This window comes from Anabas testudineus, chromosome 16 (genome assembly GCF_900324465.2).
Source record: "Anabas testudineus chromosome 16, fAnaTes1.2, whole genome shotgun sequence".
Classification (NCBI taxonomy): Eukaryota; Metazoa; Chordata; class Actinopteri; order Anabantiformes; family Anabantidae; genus Anabas; species Anabas testudineus.
The window spans coordinates 774,627-795,047 of NC_046625.1; the positions used below are offsets into that span (position 1 = coordinate 774,627).

At 43.9% G+C, this 20,421-nt stretch overlaps 1 protein-coding gene across 4 annotated transcripts in view; it reads left to right on the forward strand.

Moving 5' to 3' along the window:
- cpne4a (copine IVa) overlaps window positions 1-20,421 on the forward strand; it is a 39,124-nt gene that overhangs the window by 1,367 nt on the left and 17,336 nt on the right. Inside the window, exons 2-8 of one of the 4 annotated variants that reach the window (XM_026371552.1) lie at window positions 3,469-3,660; window positions 8,697-8,876; window positions 11,530-11,601; window positions 14,190-14,264; window positions 14,643-14,726; window positions 15,030-15,119; window positions 18,164-18,262. In XM_026371552.1, coding sequence (XP_026227337.1) covers window positions 3,490-3,660; window positions 8,697-8,876; window positions 11,530-11,601; window positions 14,190-14,264; window positions 14,643-14,726; window positions 15,030-15,119; window positions 18,164-18,262 — 771 coding nt within the window. In that variant the 5' untranslated portion in view covers window positions 3,469-3,489. Of the gene's footprint in view, window positions 1-3,468; window positions 3,661-8,696; window positions 8,877-10,288; window positions 11,422-11,529; window positions 11,602-14,189; window positions 14,265-14,642; window positions 14,727-15,029; window positions 15,120-18,163; window positions 18,263-20,421 lie in introns of those variants that run through there. The other 3 variants (XM_026371553.1, XM_026371554.1, XM_026371556.1) reach the window with 3 other exon arrangements.

Here is a 20,421-nt window from a genome sequence, read left to right on the forward strand (position 1 = left end):
GCTTCAGTTCTTGCACCTGAACACACGGGCGTGGGTCCCTGAATGTAGTCTTGTTCCTGCCATGATGGTGGTGATGTGGAGAGCCGACCATCCTCTCACAGATCAACGTCACGTCTGTTTAATATTCACAGCTTCCAGTCTGATGACCACACATGATGCTGCCTGCTCTCGTTACCATGTTTGTGGCTGGATTTGTCCCTAAAGCAGCGGCTGCTCGGGCTCGTGGGTAATGTAGTCCTAAGTGACACAGCCCAAACTGCCTCCAGCTTCTTTAGGTTTGGTTGGATGTCCTCACAGCCTGTCACATACATGTATCATCCAGGAAAAGTCACATTTCAGCTTCCTCTCTCACAGCAGACTTAGACTTTATCTTCACAGGTGCAGTTTACACTTCAACTGAGATGGAACTGGTTTCTGTGTTTGTTGTGTCACAGTGCGGTTTACCGAAGTACTTCCTGGAGGACACACACAGCTTCAGTCTTCTTGTTACTTGTGTAAAGTTAGAGAAAGATGGTGGTTCTGGTTTAAAACCACAGACTGAATCTGGAGTTTCTGGGCTCAGGAAAGTTTCTGGTTGAAGGAATCCATTAGAACCTGGATCAGTACTGGAGGTCTGTGGAGGAACCGTTCCTGGCTGCAGCACACACTCACCTGCGAACATGTGTGAAACAGTCTCTGTTGTTCTTGCGAGCGCTCAGCTGACGTGAATTGTTAGGATCTGTGCGAAGCTCTTTAATCTGCTGCTGGATGTCAGGGTGAGCCGAGTGTCAGCTGGTGGGAGGATTCATCTGCCGCTTGAGTGAACAGCTGAAGCTCCACTCCTCCTCCCAACATCCACCTGCTGAGCTCGAACTGCAATTTACAGCAGAATTACTTCACCCTGCTCCGTCTTCACCTTACAGAAGATTGATGATGAGCTCGGGACAGTCCTGTTTTATATGTGCTGTTGAATGAGCTTTAACGGGTTTATGTGACCAATGATCATTGAATTAGACCTTTTACTATTTAAAAACCCATGAACACATTCAGAATATATATTAAATTACCTGTGATTTAGAACTTAATCTGTCCTTTGACTCTCAATATCAGTGCGAGTGTGTTAAAAGGCTTTTATAGCACTCACTTCTAAAAAGGTGAAATTAGGTCATTCGAACGGGATCTTTAAAGACGATGGAGAAATGTTCAGTCCTCGTGAAAAAAAAATCTTTTGTGAACTGCCTTCTTTGCTTTGATTCAGGGTTTTAAAACCTCTTTTATCAGTGAGTGGGCTAAATATTTTATGTTTCCCTGTGTTTCTTATGATGTGTGAAGAGGATTGTTCAGACAGGTTTGCTGTAGTAGTAATGTTTCCACACCGATGGTGACGTTAACAGGAAGATGGGAGACCGTGATGTGGTGACGACCAAAGCTGAGTCTCATTACATCTAAATTAGTGTCTGAAATCTGATCACAAAGCAGCAGAGTGGAGATGTGGAGAACGGTGGTTATTAGTAGAGGTGTGAACACAAAGACGTGCGATCACATGACCGCAGGTGTGGTGCGTCACCACGGCCACTTAGTGTCAGACATCAGGTATGTACTTGTAATGTGACATACAAGTACATACATCTCGAACCCTTTCCATTTTTTTTGTACATAAAGTGCTTAAGAGGAACTGGATGCTGACATAGAGGAAATAAGCCTAAACATAAAATGACTGAGGATTTTCAGTAGTCTAATAAAGTAATACAGACTTAATTTGGGGGGAGTTATAAAAATCCTGCATGCTTAGGAGAAATAACCTGTATCCATTTATTCCAGATTAGGTCAAATTTATCTTTTTAAATCTGAGTAATTCAACTTCTCCATTTTAAAGATTTCGAGAGTTGTATCAAGCCAATGAACCTGCAGCAGTTTTGTATCTCCCCTCCGGTTCAAGGTATTAACATGACCTAAATAAAGCTACATCAGCTTCTGGGAAACATGCACAAACAAACTGATTTCTGGTCACGAGTTAGTGGAAAAGTCCAAAAACAACAGTGAGCTGAAGAAGTGAGGATGTAAATGAGGGGGGAGCCAGTGACAGACATTTGGTTCAGGCACCAAATGAACATGGTTTTGGTTCGTAACATGAGCATTTGCATTAACAGTGACTGCTTTGATTGATTTGATGAGCTGGTTGTTTTGGACTGGACAGTGTCACTCCATGATAAAAGAAATGGACTCACTGGAACGGATCCAGTGTAAATCAGATGTGTTACAGTCGTGGTCTGTTTCTTTTTTTAAAGAGGCTCCTGGACTCTTGTTCCTCTTCACATCCTGTGTAACTGGAGCCGAACGAGGATATTTTTACTGGACATATCGGTAACTTCCTCCTGTGGAGCACATTACTGGTGGCCGGTCGGATACCGCAGCCTGCAGGTTAATCAGATGAGCCAAAGTGCTGTTGATGGGATAATGGAGGCTGATGATGAAGTGATTGGTGGTCGGTGTGGAGATTCGATTCCTACTTCCTGACCCAGCAGAAATGATTTCCTGTGAGGGTGGTGTTTATCAGACAAGGTTCCTATCTGAGATGGAGACAGAGACTGAAGTATGATCTGTGATCAGGATCTGGGCAGAAATCAGATCAATGTCTGAAACGACTCCTTGGAGTTGAAACGTTTCCCATTTCTGTCTTCTGACAATCTGAACAGGACAGAATGATGAAAGAAGCTCCTGGTGTAGTTTGCTATCTTGTAAAGGAGAAAACATCGGGTTCATGTTCATATTTTAACTACATGCAGTTTGGTTACTGTCACGAGACAAGGTGACACTTTGACCTTTGAATAGTAGTTTTGAACACATTAGTGTTTGCAGTGAAGTTGCATGAGAAAAATGGTTCGAATGTGTCTTTACAGACTTTTTAATTTGAACCATTCTGAGCAGGTCAGGTCCAAGTGTGTGTGAGACAAATCCAGACAATGTGTTAATTCATCTGCACATGATACCAGTTGATTGATCCATGAATCTTATACAGTGAATTCAATGTTGAACTACCGGTAATCTAACTGAATTAACACTTGTTCAGCAGACCCGTTGTCATCTTAACGACAGGGAACGTTGCCATGCAATTCAAATATGTAAATAGGACAGAACGTGACCACGTCTTTGTAAAGTTTGTCTGTTGTCCACAGGACGACCTGAAACAGCCTCAGCCTCTGATTCAGCTGAAGTTAACGAGAAAACCTCCAACTTCAACCTACAAATACGAAATCTGATCAGAGGTTTGGCTCTTAGCAAATCCTCAACAACCAGAATTCATTAAATGAGTGCTGAGCAAGAGCGTGTAGCTGCCCCCCCCCCCCCCCCCCCCCCAACAAAAACAGAACAAAACATCATGAAAAAGTACAAATCTCCACGTTAATCCAGGCACAGTTTGTAACAGCTACGAGGAGTTTGAAGTTGGTGTTGATCCACTGATCCGTGACCCACTTTCTCTCCCTGCAGACTTCCTGTCCCGCCCCCACCATGAGTGACATCTACGAGTCCGCGGCCAACTCTCTGGGTTTGTTCAGCAGTCCCTGTCTCACCAAGGTGGAGCTGCGTCTCACCTGTAAAGGGATCTCAGACCGGGACGCTCTGTCCAAACCCGACCCCTGCATCGTCCTCAACATGAAGTCCCACGGCCAGTGGATGGAGGTAGGTCACCATGGCAACCAGACCTGACCTTTCACCTGTTGGTCTGTTGTTCCAGATGTTCTCTGTTGGTGATGGACTGAGGGTTTAAATTCCTACATTTTCTGGTGGACTCTGGCTAAATTAGGTGTGAGGAAGGACGGTCTCTGTTTCTGGCTTTTCTCTGATCATGACACGGCACTGGGGACTGATTGTTCTTCTAGTGGACTCTGTTTGGATCTGTCACAGTGTGGACTGGGTCTAATTATGTTTGGATGTAGGTTTTATCTTAATTGAATGAAGTCAGTTTAAGTTTAGAGAATGAAAAGTGGTTTAATATTGAACAGAACCAGCAGTTCAGCAGCTGGGTTCCTCAGTCCTGGGTTCTGACCTTCAGTTTGTGTCTGTTCTTCCATTCTGTCCAGTTTCTGTTTCTTTTTGAGAGTCATCTGTTTATTTAGCCTCGTTCGTCTTTTCCTCACTTCCTCCTCCTCTCACACTGACGGATCCGGCTCCATTTACATGACAACCTGAGCACGACCGGCGACATTTAAAAGCCACATGACAAATTCTTTTGAACCTTTGCATGATGAGCACCATGTGAGCACCACATAACTGAGAGGAGACCAGTCATCAGTGCTTAATTCAAATTATCCTTCTTGGATCAACATGACAAATGTTAAGTTGGAAACCACTGATTCAGCTTCTGTTGACTCACTAATTAGGACAAAACAGATCTGCTGTTTATGAACGCCAGACTCTGATCAGACGAAGGGACTAAAACCACAGGTGAAAATCTGACAAACTCCTGCTGCCAACTCCGTCTCTGTGTAGTGACGACAGCCTGTGCTAATTTCTGTTAGTTAGAAGCTGTTCTAAACCATCAGATACGACCCAGTGCTGCAGCTTCCCATGTCCAACAGTCGGAGATGATTCACTCGGCTGCAGGAAACAACATTTTTCTTCTTCTGCTGTTTTCTTCCTTCAGCAGGAGGTGATTTGTGTTCACAATCACAGCGCTGATTGTCCCTGCAGATTAATGGCTGTTAGCATCTGCGTCGCTTTAGTCAGTGCTACGTCTTCCTGTCACCTTAATGTCGCTGCTGCTGATTTAAAATGTCCTCAAGCGTTTCATTTCTGTGCTGCCTTCAGGTCACATCCTGGAGCTGGGGATTTTCAGCTTCAGTGAATGTGTCCTGCTGCTGAATCAAATGAGCTGATTAAACTTTTGCAGTGAAAACTCTTCAGCTTGCTTCTTCCTGTGTGATAACTAATAATCGGTCGTAACTGTCTCCTCCTCTGCTGTGATTGGTTCAAGTTCCTGTTTTCATCAAGTTTCCTTTTAATTACTGAGGAGACAAAGTGACGTCCTGGGTTCAGATCACTGTGTTCTTTGGATCTGCTGTGTGTAAAACAAACTTCACCATGAGAACATTAACATTTTTTCTGCTCTGACTGGACCCTGCTCCACCTCCTATTTACCAGCCGCCAGAACTTCATCAGCTGTTCCTTCTTCTGTGGTGTTAATCTGGGTAACGCTCTCTCACATGTCACCGTCGTGGACACATGTGAGCGTTAGTGTTTTATATGAAATAAAACCAGTCAAACTAGAGCACTGTGGGGAACCTGTCCCATATTCAGCACAGCAGACGTATTCATTCATTTATCATGTTTAATACTTCTCATGAATTCTGACAATCAGCAGAAGAAGCTGCACAGTTTCAAATGAAATCTGAAATGAGTTTTGTTTCATTTACTTTTCAGGTAACGTGGTTTATCTCATGTGTTCTTTACCTTGGTGTTTGACCTCACTGACTCATCACCTCTACAAACACCATCTGAAAAGAGTCACTTTATGTCTCATAATAATAATAATAATAATAATAATAATACATGACTGGATGTAAAAAAATAAAAAATACAATGTTCAGGACATGATGAAAATCTTCAGCAGCAGCAGCTGTTCATCGGGGGCTCGGACCCGATGCTTTAATTAAAAATCCAGAATTAGTTTGGAAGCAGGTCCACACTCGGGTTCCAGCCTTAGTAAATGTGTTTGTCAGTGTTGTGGGAGTCACGTGCGTCTCCGAGGCGAACTAAGGCCTTGTTGTGCCAGAGAGCAGCTCCACCTTCTCTGTCCGTTATCGGCCATCTGGAGCTGAACTGTTGGGATAAATTACGTCTGGTTGGAAGCTACTCAGGTTCATTATCGACAGCGCACGTGATGAAGGAGAAAACTGATGGGATTCTCTGTTGGTTTCTGCTTTTGGGGGATCTGAGGCTCCGAGGAGGAGATGAGTCCAAACGCAGACAGAGAAAACACACCGAGGCTGCTTCGACTAATACAATCCAAAGATGTGCCATTTGACTCCATCCTAATCTCATCGCGGTGCTAATAAAGACTTTGGATTCTTTAGCTGCGATACACGTGTAATGAGTTTGTTATTGGTTAAAGAGCAGCTGCAGGAAAATCTACACAATCACTCTGCTCTAATGGCTAATTTAAGGCTCCACTTTGAGTAAAAGCCTCATGTGACTTCAGGGAGCTGAAGATGAATCAGTTTAATTCTGCCTCAGTTTACACTTAAAGGAGCAGTTCACTCAAATAACTACAAGGACGCACTTGAGACCAGACTGGTGGTGGAGTACCTCTGAATGCATGAGTCTTTCTAATTGAGACTGTGTAAATTAGCATTTATTTATTATATATTTAATCGTGTTCAACATCAAACCGACACCTCAGCGGTTTCTATCGCTACAGTTTGTTACTACACAAGCAGTTTTGATTTAAGGCCCTTTATGTTGATTCTACACCATGTGTAGGTCCGCTTAGCCTCATGTGTAATGTGTAGTAGTAGATTTTGTAATTTCAGCGGCAGGTGGAACCTCTTCTGTTCTTTTCTGTTTTGTTCTGTTCTCTTCTGTTCATGTTCATGTTCATGCTCCGGCGGGTTCTGCAGCTTCTTTTCTCAGATCTTTAAGTGGGTTTATGCAGGATTATTCTGAGGGATTTGTGTAGACGTGGAGACCTAATAAAGGATAATTACTGTAATTTGATTATATAAGTTTAGGATTCATTTAGACAACTCCCAGTGTGAAGCTTGATCTCAGCTGAAGAGAACCTGCAGAACTAAACAACCAGTGTTCAGAGAACCATCGAGTCAGTGAGCGAAGACTCCTGTAGAGACTCGGAAGGGACTGAGACACAATATGGACTCTATTCTGGGGACACATGGTGCAGACTGTGGAACCCCTTAAAACCAATTTAGTGAAGTAGATACTAAAAATAATCCTCCATTGTCAAAGACCTGCTCTAAATCTAAATCCAGAGAGTCGGTACACAGCCTTTATCTGGTCCGATGTTCCTCAAGGAATTTATAAAATACTGAGACGAGCTTGTGTCCTGAGGATGAGTCCACTCGCTGTCAGGTCTGCCGGCTCTCTGCCGGGCTTTGGAATCGATTACAGTGGGCTGGATCTGGATCAGATCTACCCTGGGATTCATGCTGACATCACCTTACATGGTTTGGGCTCCATCAATAGAGACGCGTGAAACAGCTGCTGTGTTGGTGTTGAACCTCACAGATAACGAGGACTCGAGTGCAAATGTACATTTGAATAGATTGGAATGACTTTTAAAACAGAACCTGAATCACATTTGTCACATTTGTCTTTATAAACCTGATCCAAAGTGTACTTGTCTGTTTCTGGCCTCAGGTCTGGGTGAAGGCAGCTCAGAGTCCATCATCCATGTTTAGTCAGCAGTGAAGTTTGAGTTAGAGCCACTCTGCTGCTGATCCCAGTGATCCCAGTGATCCCAGTGATCGCTGGTGTTTGCTCTGTGTTTTTTAAAACTAGTTTTGGTTCCTCGTTTCTCTCGTCTACATGTTTAATTGAACCTTTTCTCTCTGAATCTGATGTTGCTGTTGTTGCTTCCATTTGTTAATTGAACTTTTTCTTTACCCTAAAATACAGTGAAAGTGGAAATAAATCTTATACCTGGAATAAATAAAACTTTAGGCTTTAGGAAATGATCAGATAAAAATCCACCAACTCTTCGACCATCACTAACTCCAGCTCTGAGCTCCTCTCATCAACTCGCTGTGCGGCTTCATGAAAAGATAGAAAAATGAACTAAAACATCACGAGACAAAAGTGTGTGTGTGTTCTGAGGAGCTGCAGTCACTTCCTGTGAACAACACATGTGGTTTTACACTTTGTCTTCTCAGCATGTGTGGAGCCACTTGGTCAGACCTGGTTTCTGTTGCCCCACTTTACTTTATGTCTCTCTGATTATTTTTAGTCGTCTGCTCGGTGGAAACACAGATGATTGTTTCCTTTTACTTTACTTTTACTTTACTCTCTTGTCCCACTTCCCTCTTCTTGTTTTGCTTTGGGGAGTTTGAATCTTACACGTGAGCCTGAATGGCCGGGGTTCAAACCGGTCTCCAACAGACCAACAAAGAAGAGAAGGAAAAAGACAAAACAACAGATTCTTAACATTTATGACACATTAGTGAAGAAATGAGTCACTGACCAAATTACCACATTACTATTTATTCAAGTGTCACATTAAAGTGATGAATAAATGAAAGTGGCAGCAGCAGCTGCTCTATCATCTATTATCAGAAGGAGAATAATACTAATAACATTAATCTAGAATAAAAAGTAGAGTCACTCACTGTTCAGTATTTTCCAGGATTCTAATCGAGATCATCAGACACAAGCTTATTGTTCAATCCTCAGGCTTCATTAAAGGATAATAACCCTGTGGACAACGTGAAAAAGCACCAGAACAACTGTAGAGTCATTCTGTGGATCTGGACCAGGACCTGGTCTTGGTTTCCAGATCAAACTGTTGGATTAACCTGCAGGAGGATTTTCTGTCCCTGTTTGTGTGGAGATTAGAAAGTAGAACAACTACACGAGCCTGAGCGTCATGAGTCCAATGACACGCTGGTTCTCCTGCAGTCTAATATTCTTCTTCTTGTCGTGTCCTCTGTCCTGTCTCTGTCTGTCCTGTCTCTGTCTCTCCTGTCTCTGTCTGTCTGGTCCTGCAGGTGGATCGCACCGAAGTGATTCGCAGCTGTGTAAACCCCACCTACTCCAAGGTGTTCACACTGGACTTTTATTTTGAAGAGGTGCAGCGTCTGCGCTTCGAGCTTTACGACATCAACAGCAGCCACAATGGTCTGAAAGAAGCCGACTTCCTGGGATCAGTGGAGTGCACACTGGGACAGGTGAGTTCACCTTTCACCTGACCCTAACAGGTCACCTCACAGGTCAACTTGTCAACAGTTGTTACAGTTATTTACAGTTGTTGATGGTTGTTTACAGTTGTTGACAGTTGTTGACAGTTGTTGACAGTTATTTACAGTTGTTGACAGTTGTTGACAGTTATTTACAGTTGTTGACAGTTGTTGACAGTTGTTGACAGTTATTTACAGTTGTTGACAGTTGTTTACAGTTATTTACAGTTGTTGACAGTTGTTGACAGTTATTTACAGTTGTTTACAGTTATTTACAGTTGTTGACAGTTGTTTACAGTTATTTACAGTTGTTGACGGTTGTTTACAGTTATTTACAGGTGTTGACAGTTGTTTACAGTTGTTTACAGTTGTTTACAGTTGTTGACGGTTGTTTACAGTTGTTTACAGTTGTTGACGGTTGTTTACAGTTGTTGACAGTTGTTGACGGTTGTTTACAGTTGTTGACAGTTGTTGACGGTTGTTGACAGTTGTTTACAGTTGTTTACAGTTATTTACAGTTGTTGACGGTTGTTTACAGTTGTTTACAGTTGTTGACAGTTGTTTACAGTTGTTGACAGTTGTTTACAGTTGTTGACAGTTGTTGACAGTTGTTTACAGTTGTTGACAGTTGTTTACAGTTGTTGACAGTTGTTTACAGTTGTTGACAGTTGTTTACAGTTGTTGACAGTTGTTGACAGTTGTTTACAGTTGTTGACAGTTGTTTACAGTTGTTGACAGTTATTTACAGTTGTTTACAGTTATTTACAGTTGTTGACGGTTGTTTACAGTTGTTGACAGTTGTTTACAGTTGTTGACAGTTGTTTACAGTTGTTTACAGTTGTTTACAGTTGTTGACAGTTGTTTACAGTTGTTTACAGTTGTTGACAGTTGTTGACAGTTGTTTACAGTTGTTTACAGTTGTTGACAGTTGTTTACAGTTGTTGACAGTTGTTTACAGTTGTTTACAGTTGTTTACAGTTATTTACAGTTGTTGACAGTTGTTTACAGTTGTTGATGGTTGTTTACAGTTATTTACAGGTGTTGACAGTTGTTGACAGTTGTTTACAGTTGTTTACAGTTGTTTACAGGTGTTGACAGGTGAGCTGTCACCTGTCTGCTCATTACTTACACCAGTGTTTGTCTCTCAGAAAGTGTTTTTTCAGCCCGGACAGTTGTTTACAGTTATTTACAGTTGTTGACAGTTGTTTACAGTTGTTGATGGTTGTTTACAGTTATTTACAGGTGTTGACAGTTGTTGACAGTTGTTTACAGTTGTTTACAGTTGTTTACAGTTGTTGACAGGTGTTGACAGGTGAGCTGTCACCTGTCTGCTCATTACTTACACCAGTGTTTGTCTCTCAGAAAGTGTTTTTTCAGCCCGGAAGTTAAATTGAACGTATATTACTTTTCCCAAAGATGAAACTATAACACAACAACAACTCGGTCTTCATCTGTCCACCACCTGAGAATAGGACCGGCCCACAGGAAGACTTCCACAAGCTGGCCAATAAGAACAGATTGGGAAATGGGAGGAGGGGCTGTAGTGTGAAGAGGAAACCAACATCAAATAATTCAGTGAGTCAGCAGATACCACAACGTGCTCATTGAAAAAGCACAAAAGATGAGATTAAAAGTAAACGGCACATTCGTCACGCTGTGTTTGGAGAGTCGGCAGCCTGACGTGCAGCGAGGAGGAAACTGAAACCTTCCAGAACGTTCACGTTGGACAGATTCTCCATCTGCTGTTGGTCTCATTATAAACTGAAGTTAATTCTTCTTATCAGGAAGCCTCGCTCTGACCACGAGCTAAGTGGATTTCCTGCCGACTGTTCTCGGTCTCCTGCGAGGGGAGAAACCGTGTTGGAAGAACTTTAACATGCAGAGCAGCAGAGGAAGAGGAGCGGCGGCCAAGCCTGCGATGAAACAATCGGCTCAGATGGTGGTTGGACAGTTGATGGTGTGGAGTCGGGAAAAGCCTCCTCCTGCTCCTCTTCCTCGTCTCAGTCTCTGCCAGCAGCGTCACTCGGCGTCCCTGCCAGCTCCTCCACCGTCCAGATGGCTGACAGAGCGCCGCGGATTTGTGCTAACAGGAAGAAACACTCCGAAACCCTGTGTGAGAAAACACTGAGCCAGCTTCTGTTTCCATCCTGCTGACGGTGCAGGACTGAATTTCAAACCAGCAGAGAGGTTTTCATCCTGGTTCCTCATGACAGCAACTGTAGCTGCAGGAAGTCAACGTGAGGTCTCAGTGAGCAGAATCCCTCGCCCGGTTCATCACGTCCAACCCTCACACGGCTTGACGAACAAACATGTTGAGGCGGAAATGGGCAGAAATTCACTTGTGACACAGACGGTCCTCTTGGTTTTCCTCCTGCTCCTACAGCTGTGGTTCTCTGTGGGATGAATGAGGTTCTTTAGGTTCCGCAAGTCTTTGAAAGTCATTGGTTGTGTATTTCAAACACTGCAGCTGGGCCGTCGTCCAGTCTGCTGGTCTACTTCACCTAATGCTGACGTCTGTTACAGTTCCACTATAGTGGTATAAGGACTGGTCCGCGAGGGCCATGTTACCATACTAATAACATGGTGAGTGTGTTTATGTGCAGATCTCTGTATTAACCCAGTGTGTGTGTGTGTGTGTGTGCAGATCATCTCTCAGAGGAAACTGTCCAAAGCTCTGCTCAGACCTGGAGGCACCGTGGGAAAGGCCATCATCACGGTGAGACTCACTCTCCCACTGTCTTCTGTCCATTCACACGTTCACACTGATTATTTAACCAAAATGCTCGACTCTCTTCGTCACACTGCTGCCGTCTGCATTCAAACCTCATCCTCATCATCTACACAAACAAAGTTAAACCCATGAAGACAAAACAGGGATGAAGACTCCTGCACGGGACTGTCCCCGTGACCATGTATCCTAAATGTTCATGTGCTGTATCCTACACGTGCACACACCTGATTCTTTAAATGTTAATGGCAGCGTGAGATGTGACCTCCTGCAGAGCTCTGCTGGTTTTCTGCTGCTGCTGCTTCTGTGTTTGTGACCGTCAGACATGAAAACCTCCGTGAGGGAGGATTTCCAATCACAGCTGATAACGCTGATCCTTTCAGCTGGATCCACGAGGATTTCCTCAGGACAGCAGAACCTTCCTCTGTGGCTCCGACAGATTGAGTCGATCATTTATCCACAAATTCACAACTGGAAAATCGACTCAGAGCCTCAGAGACTCAGACACGCTGCTGTTTCTCTTCAGGAGGAGGATTTATTTTGAAAAGATTTCTGAGAAGGAAGCAGAATCTCAGCTTTTGTTTCTCTTTGTTCTTCTTTTGTTCTCTCTTTTATTTTTCTTGCCTCATGTCTCATCACTCTGTCCACCTCCTATTTCTTCAGCGTCTTCCTGTCTTTTTGTCTCCCTGCTGGTTTGTTTCTGCCGTCTCTTCTCGTCTTTTGCTGACTTCTGACCATTTTTCTCTCCTTCCTTATTTCCTGCTCTATTCTTGGAGGAACGTTTCTTATTTCCCTCCTTTCTTTTTAAATCTTCTTTTCCTCTCATCCCTTCTCATTTCTTCTGTTCCTCTGCTCTCTTGTTTCATCCCTCACCACATAGTGTCCTCCTTCAGATTTGGTCTCTTCTCTCCTTCCTGTGTCTCATCGTCCCTGTTTTCATCCTCAGGTCATTTCTTTCTGATGACCTCTGATAATAAACACAAACTAAGTAGTCTCTGAACTCTTATTAATCGGAACATTAAGATTTTTTAAAACTTGAACTAAAACCATTCATCATCTCTGCATGTGCTGCCGTCAGATGTGTTGATGCTTCAGGGTAAATGATAACAGGGAAGACAGGAAAATTAATATTGTGTTGTTAATGAGGAACAGACAGGATCAGTATATGTTAGGTTAGAAAACATCAGGAGGTTTGTTTGTGCAGCTTTTCATTAATGAGGTCATTTCTTGATAAAGTTTAGACTTACAGACTACAGTAAGTCAGGAAATGTTAAAAAGCGGGAATAAGAAAGGCTCTTTACAGTGTTTAAGGTTTAAGACCTTACAAATATAACTGTATACAGAATTATATAGAAAACCAACAACCCCACTGAGCAGCACCAGGAGACAGTGGAGAGGAAAAACAGAACCAGGCTCAGGGTGGGCGGTCATCTGCCTCGACCGGTTGGGGTGAGTGGAAAGAGAAGAGAGAAAAGGACAGCAGGCAACAAAAACACTAGACAGGTTGGTAGGACCAGGAACTGGACTCTGGAGATATACAGCTCCAGGCTGAGGATACCTGCAGAGGAGAACAGAGAGAGGGAGACAGAGAGGAGGAAACACAACTACAGGAGAGAGAAGACACAAAGTTAATGACATGAAATTGAAAGGGGAGAGGATTCCGACTTCTGTGATGAAATTCAGCTTAAAATCTAGTGTCAAAGGACGTTAAAAGGAGGATGGAGGCAGGGACAGATCCAGAAATGTTTTAGTGAGGGGGGACACACTCAAAGAGGGGGGTCGCCTGTGGAAAATTAGTAAGATGGTGTCAAATGTAAAATGTTGCTTTGAGGAAATGACAAACTCCAAACAGCTGTGAACCAACAGGAAACAGACCAGATTACAAAGTAAGAACACGTTCTACTAGTTCTCCTACACTCATTTATAATCATGAAGCCACTAAACCACCTTCTGAGTCTGGGGGAACACCAGGGGTGGCTAATGGGCCTGTGTCACCCCAGGGCACCCCTCTAACCCAGACGCTGCCAAGACTTCTGCCAGTGAAGGTAAACTTGAGCATGATGACAACGTATGATAAAATACTGTAGATAAGAAGAGATACAAACAGAAAGCTCGAGGTAAACACTCCAACTTAGCCGTCCCGTATCCACAGCCACGAGGAAGACTGATTCTCCGCTGCTGACAAAACTAATTAACGTGTTATTCTGTTCAGATGTCACAGACACAGTTTACTGAGGGTTCCTAATTAATGACGAGTCTCGTAGAACAATAATCTTCAGTTTCTATTCTGTGGACGTTTTAATCTTTACACTGCACGTTAAACCGCTCGAGGACTCTCAGCCTCTTCCATTTCCTTCAGCCATAGGAACAGGGTTTGGTTTTGATGTGGAGACCATGACCCTGCAGAGCAGAGTCTCTAAAAGTTGCTCATTGTTTGGGAGGAACTCCCTGAGCAGGTTGTTTGTTCTCCGTGACTCTGATCTGAATATTCAGTGGTTGTTGCTGACTTAATGATGCTGTCCTTGCTCCATAATGAGCCTCTTTTCAAAGGGAAATATGCGTGTGTGTGTTTTCAGATCACAGCAGAGGAGCTGACGGGGAACGACGACTACGTCGAGCTCTCCTTCAGCGCCAGGAAGCTGGACGATAAGGTAACGACTGTGTGGATCTGCAGCTCGTTTCTCTGCTGTCGCTCTACCAAATTATTTCCATTCTGTTTTTAACAACACACGGTCGTGAGTTCAAAATAAGTCATTTCCTGAATGTCCAATAAATGAAGGTTTGGATCAAGCTGATGTGACAGTGTTGAAACGATTATTGATGGACAGTTTGTAATGTGAAATGATCTCTGATGATCAGATTGGATCTAAAGCTGTGCTGTCAAGAGTCCTGCAGCTGCCTTCAGGTGTTAAACTGACATTTGAGGTGTTTCTGGCATTAAAAGAAGTAAAAGGATTCATGCAGAGACTGAGAGTGAAGGCGCAGCATGTTGACATGTGATTCACTGTGCAGTGTCTCTGTGTGTTCAGGACTTCTTCAGTAAATCCGACCCGTTCCTGGAGATCTACAGGCTGAATGACGACGCTACGCTGCAGCTGGTCTACAGAACAGAGGTACAGACACACACAGACATGCAAACAAAAAGCTAATGAACAGAGAGGACGGAGCAGACAGAGGACAGGCAGGGACAGAAAAGTGAACTGGAATGTGATAATTCAACAGTACGTGAGCTTCAGCCTCAGTCCAGCGTTTCTCTTCTGCAGTCTCAAGGTGAAACAGCTCCGAGTCATGTAAACACAATCTGCTGTGTTCATCTTACCGGATCATGTCCCCGGCTCTGACATGTGACTAAAGGTCCAACAGTCATTCCAACACTGATGCAGCTCGTGTCGTCTCTGTGTTTCTGTCTCTGTCAGACTGTCATGAATAATCTGAATCCAGTGTGGAAAACCTTCAAAGTTTCTCTCAACTCGCTCTGCAGCGGAGACCACGAACGCAAGCTGCAGGTAGAGACACACAGACACAGACACACACACACACACACACACACACACACACACACACCCCGCCGCCCTCAGTCTCTCGTATCAGTCGATGGATGTTGTGGCTCCAGTCTAAATGAGGACGTCTGATTGGCTCAGACTGCAGCACATCAGCTCTCAGATGGTCAAACAGTGAAGATCAGCTCGGGCTCCTCTATATCGGTTCAGAGACAGAAGCTGGATCACAGACAGACGTGAAATAAAGGAGAGACATTCATTAAAACATGCTGCTAATGAATCATTTCTACACTTATTTATTTCTTCTATAGTTTTAAACTGTACTTCTACATTTATTTTTCTACTACTCGCACCCAGTTCAGCAGTGATACTGTAGCTGATGCTCCTGTGCTCGTTATCTGGGATTCCCAACCCAGTGACCCTTCAATCAGTCTGGGGGCCAGAGGTCGGGCCCCGGTCAGCGGCACAGAAATGAGGAGGTTTGAGGATCAGCGACCTCCAGTAAAATGTTCTGAACCGACAGTTTGGACTAATGTCATTGTAGATGTTCTCACTGGTCAGTTGCTGACTTCATTTTTAGTGAGTTAGGGAGCGTCCATCTCACTGTGTGTTTCAAATATTCTAACTTATAATCTTAGATTCATTTACACGCTATCAGAACTGACAGCTCTGAAACTGAAAACACAGCCCTCTCCATCCAAAGCCACCACCACCACCTCTCTCAACGATCCTCCCGACACTGTGCCAGAGATCTGATGCTTTCTGAAACTGAAACGGACCACATTAAATCTATTTTAAATAAATGACGTCAACATTGAATTAGATTTAATTAAAACATATGTTTGTTTGTTGTTTGATTAGTTAGAATTCACATAAAGAAAACTGGAATTCTTACTGGTCATTAGACAATAAACCCTAATTATGACTGATCGTCTGATCAGAAGAAAAGACTCGAACTTAAATAACTGTCTCCTGAAACAACTAATAAACGTGAAGCAGCGATGGGATTCTGACCACACTGCTGTCACTTATAACTAATCACTGACGTGATCCAGGTCCAGGTCCTGACAATAAATAACACTGTGACATGTTGGTTTTCTGTCCGGGGGCAGGGTATTCAGTTTTAACCAATCAGCTGCACCTGATGCATCCAGGTGTGCAGAGGTGGACGGAGGCAGGTGACTTGGTGAAGGACTGTGTCCAGACTGTTCAACACAGGAATCCAAACTCCAGAAGGAAAGACGATGAGTTTTACATATCCTCTTACATAGAATACTAGAGAGTGAGACAGGTAGCTGCACACAGGGTCACTAACTGTCGTATAAACTAATGGCAGCAGCACATATTTCATCTCTAAGCCCACGTATCATGTTCCAAAAGTCTACAATCATACTGATGAAAACCTGTCTGGATCATCTCCAAATACTTCAACATGTAAACTGAGTGCAGAACTGTAGTGTAAGTCAGGTCAAAGGTCAACGCCAGCAGTAGCAGAACAACGTCCTCGGACCGCACAGAGACGTGTGGACCTGTGGGACCAGGCTGGTCGTCCTCAGCCTGTTTATCAGTTCTGATCTGCAGCTTGTGTGTCGTGGGGTCGTACTCCACATCACTTCCTCCTCAGTGTCTGTCGTGGTTCCATTAAGAACCACGGGGGGCACCAGGGTCGGTCAGATTTAACCAAGAACCACAGGTCTGGGATTCATTCAACACTTCAGCCTGAGGTCAGTGAAAACTGCTGAACAAATGTAAGACGTACAGCACAGTGACATGGCTCTGTCATGGATGTTACCGACAGTAACCCTGCCAGGTTTACAGGACTGCACCCCACTGTGAGTGTGAACCGGAGCGTCACACATTTGAGGTTTTCCCGCAGGTTTTCTGGGAGGAATCTTCCGAGCGGTTAATTACATTAAAGTTTTCTCCCTCCGAGCTGAGTGAATGGAGCTGTGAGTGTGACAGCTCATTAAAACGATCTGCATGTTTCCTCTCAGGTAGATGAATGGAAATCCGCAGCAAATCTTTTTCTTCTTTAAACCTCGATGGCTCTGTTAATTTGTACGAAAGGTCAGAGAGAGAAGGAAAGAGAAGAAGACGGGAGGGTTTGTAATGAGGAGACGACACAAACATACAGTTAATACTTACACATCTGTCATCACAGTGTTCATCTGTGCCACTGTGAGTCCACACTTTTATTTCTAATCCACATTCACAGATTTCTATCAGGTCAGACGCAGCACTGATCGTACAGGACAGGAAGGTGGAGTCATTTGGAGTCTGGCTCCATCTTGACACTGTGGATCTCAGAAGATACAGGTTCACACATCTCATTGACAGTTACAAAAATCTCCTCGAAAGGTTGTACAACAAAATATGAAGTTAATCCATCATTTATATTCAGACCAGTTTCATTAGTTTGTTTTTTTAAAGAACTAACAAACAGTTCATTTTTTATTTATTATTACTTTTGTCAGTTTGATCCAAACCTTCAACGTTAACTCATTAGAAACTGTGTCTGTGGAAATTCATCGAGGTCTTCTTCTCTTGCTCTGACACTGTCGCGGTTCTTCTTCATGTCCTCCGATCTATTTTTCATGAATTCTGTCAAACTGTCCCGGCTCCTGTCCTCCCTCTGATTTATTCACACTCTGTTGCCCAAACTGGTCCCAGCGCTGCCAGTCGGAGCTGTGCACTGGTTCCAGTGGGAGGACTCATGGTGTAAACAGAGGCTCCAGCTGAAGCCGGTTAAAACCAGCACAGTGGCTCCTCGATTTCACTCCAAGCCTTCACAGAAGTGATCGGGGCTGCAGCCAACACTTCTTGATGATGATTTATGTGATTCTGCAAATGTTTTACTGACTGAGCAACAAAAACAAGGACATGGCCTTTAGAAACACAATATTCAAAATATAGAATTAAAAGCAAAACTACTACATTTGAATTAGGTTTCTACTTTTCTTTACTTTATATACAGAAGAGACAGTTGGGGTTAACAGGGGTCCACCCAGCTTCTCCGTCCACTCACGAGTTTCTGTCTGTCGTCCTCTCAGTGCACCGTGTGGGACTGGGACTCCAACGGGAAACACGACTACATCGGAGAATTCGAGGCCACGTTCAAAGAGATGAGAGGAGCCATCGATGGAAGACAGGTAGGCTGTTGCTCCCAGGTAGATCCACCTCACCAGGACACAGGCACATTCACTACACCCCCCCACGAACCATGAGAAGTACCGTGGGTGTTTAATGATATTCTCAGGATGAGTGCAGGTTTCAACAGCTGCTGTACAAGATCACCACAACTCGTCAGAGGTCATGCTGCACTTTGTGCCGTTTAAGTCACGTGTGTCATTTATGCAGATCAGTGATTTGTCCTGTGTTGGTTTAGGTTTTAGTGCAGAGGTGGAAGGAGCTCCGTCATCATGCAGGCTGCTGAGGTCACTGATAGATACAGTATGTTGAAATCCTGTTGCTGCTCCACAGGTAATTATCAGGTGTGATCATAAGTTGTAACAGGCTGTAAAGTTTGACAGTTAACCTTTAGTGAAGTGGTTGGACAGCTGCTAAACGTACCTTAATGTACAGAGACGATGAGTTTTGTTCAATCTTCAGGTTGTGGATCTAGAAATGCAGCTTTCACGTGTGTGTGTCTAATATAACGAACACGCTGTGTACACGTGAACAGGGATGCAGTTAGTAAGTGTTCCTGATCAGAGTTGATGTGTTGTTGCAGACCGTTGGGTTCAGGTTCCTCTGGGGGGGTGGGGGAAGGTTACTGTTCACTGTGTCTCCATCAGCTGCACAGTCAATTTAACGGCTGGGTGAGAGTCGGAGTGAGTGACAGCACTCTGACTGTAACACACAGGCTCTTATTGGACTGAACAGCTGAGTCCAGTATTCTGTTCCTCTCCATTGTTGTGCTGCACTGACTTTTGTGGGTGCAGCCAATCACTGCTGACCACTTCTCGAACGGAGGAAGAGCTTGTGAAGACGCCTTAATTAGAGAATTTATCGCTCCACGGTCTAATTATATGTCACGTCTTCTTTTAGTTTTTCTTTGAACAACTCAAACGCCTCCTCTGCGGCTCAGACTGTGTGCAGCTCTGATGGAATTCATGTTGACCACTTGACCAGTTTCACCTGTCCTGGTTATTAACGTGGCTACAAACCACAGTCAGCAGCAGAGTCTGACCCCAACATGTCTTCTGCAATTCCAGGTTTCCATGAAAGTGGCAATTACCAGTGTGACCGCCCTTTAAAATGCACCTTTGAGGCCGTAACACTGTAGGGTTTATTTAGACAGACGAAGTGATGTAATTACCGTGGGAGTTGGCAGCAGAGCTAACAAAGACACAGCTGTCCAAAAGAAAAGCTGTTGGACAGAAATGAGGCAGCAGCTAATTAAAGGTCTCCTCGTCTGTTCTGTGTCCAAATGCTCAGGTTGCGTTTTCTCTGTTAATTCCCTGAAGATAACACACACACACACACACACACAGCCTGAGAGTTGTGGATTCCTCCGGAGAGCCGCTCTCTCAACTCTCTCATTATCGATGACGAGAAGTCGAAGATTTCCAGAGTAATGATCCACGGTAAAATGATACCAGGGGTTTCATTAAGGGTTTCACCTTCAGAGCCTCTCATCTCCTTCAATCCTTCAGAAGTCAGATCCATCTTCTGCAGGACAGTGAGGCTGAGAACACTCACACATGAAGCGTGGATGAGGATCATTTATTTACTCTCCCGTGGATTTAGGACAGAGCTATTGATGTTCTCACAAACACTGATGCCTCAGGCTCACAGAAAGCCCCGGGTTCACTCCAGATCACCTGGTTCTACACAATTTAACTGACACAAACTTGCCAGGAGAACAGGTACAGGTCCGGTTCCTGCTGATGATGCTTTAGGAGCTGAACCAGGACACCTGTTTTTTTAACCTAGAACTCTGGTTCTAGTGGGAATGAGATGCTCATGGATCCAAACTGGTGCTGCGACAACATCAATGTAGTGAGTGAAGTGATGAACTCACGAGTTAAAAAAAGCACGGTCAGATCCAGTAATGCTCCTAGCTGTGTGGAGCAGTGTGTTGTCTGCTTGGGTGAAGTTTTCAAAAGCTCAATTCACGCTATCGTTGCAGCTACAACATGTGATCCACCATCTTGCCTGTTTTCAGTGGTCTCTTCTTCTTCTTATGCGTGACGTCTGCTCAGACTTCAAAACAGACGACAAATAGTCCAGAGAAACACCTGAAGAACTCCAAACAAAGAGGTCCTGGGCTGATATATGTGCACAGTAGGGCAGAGACAGGAACAAC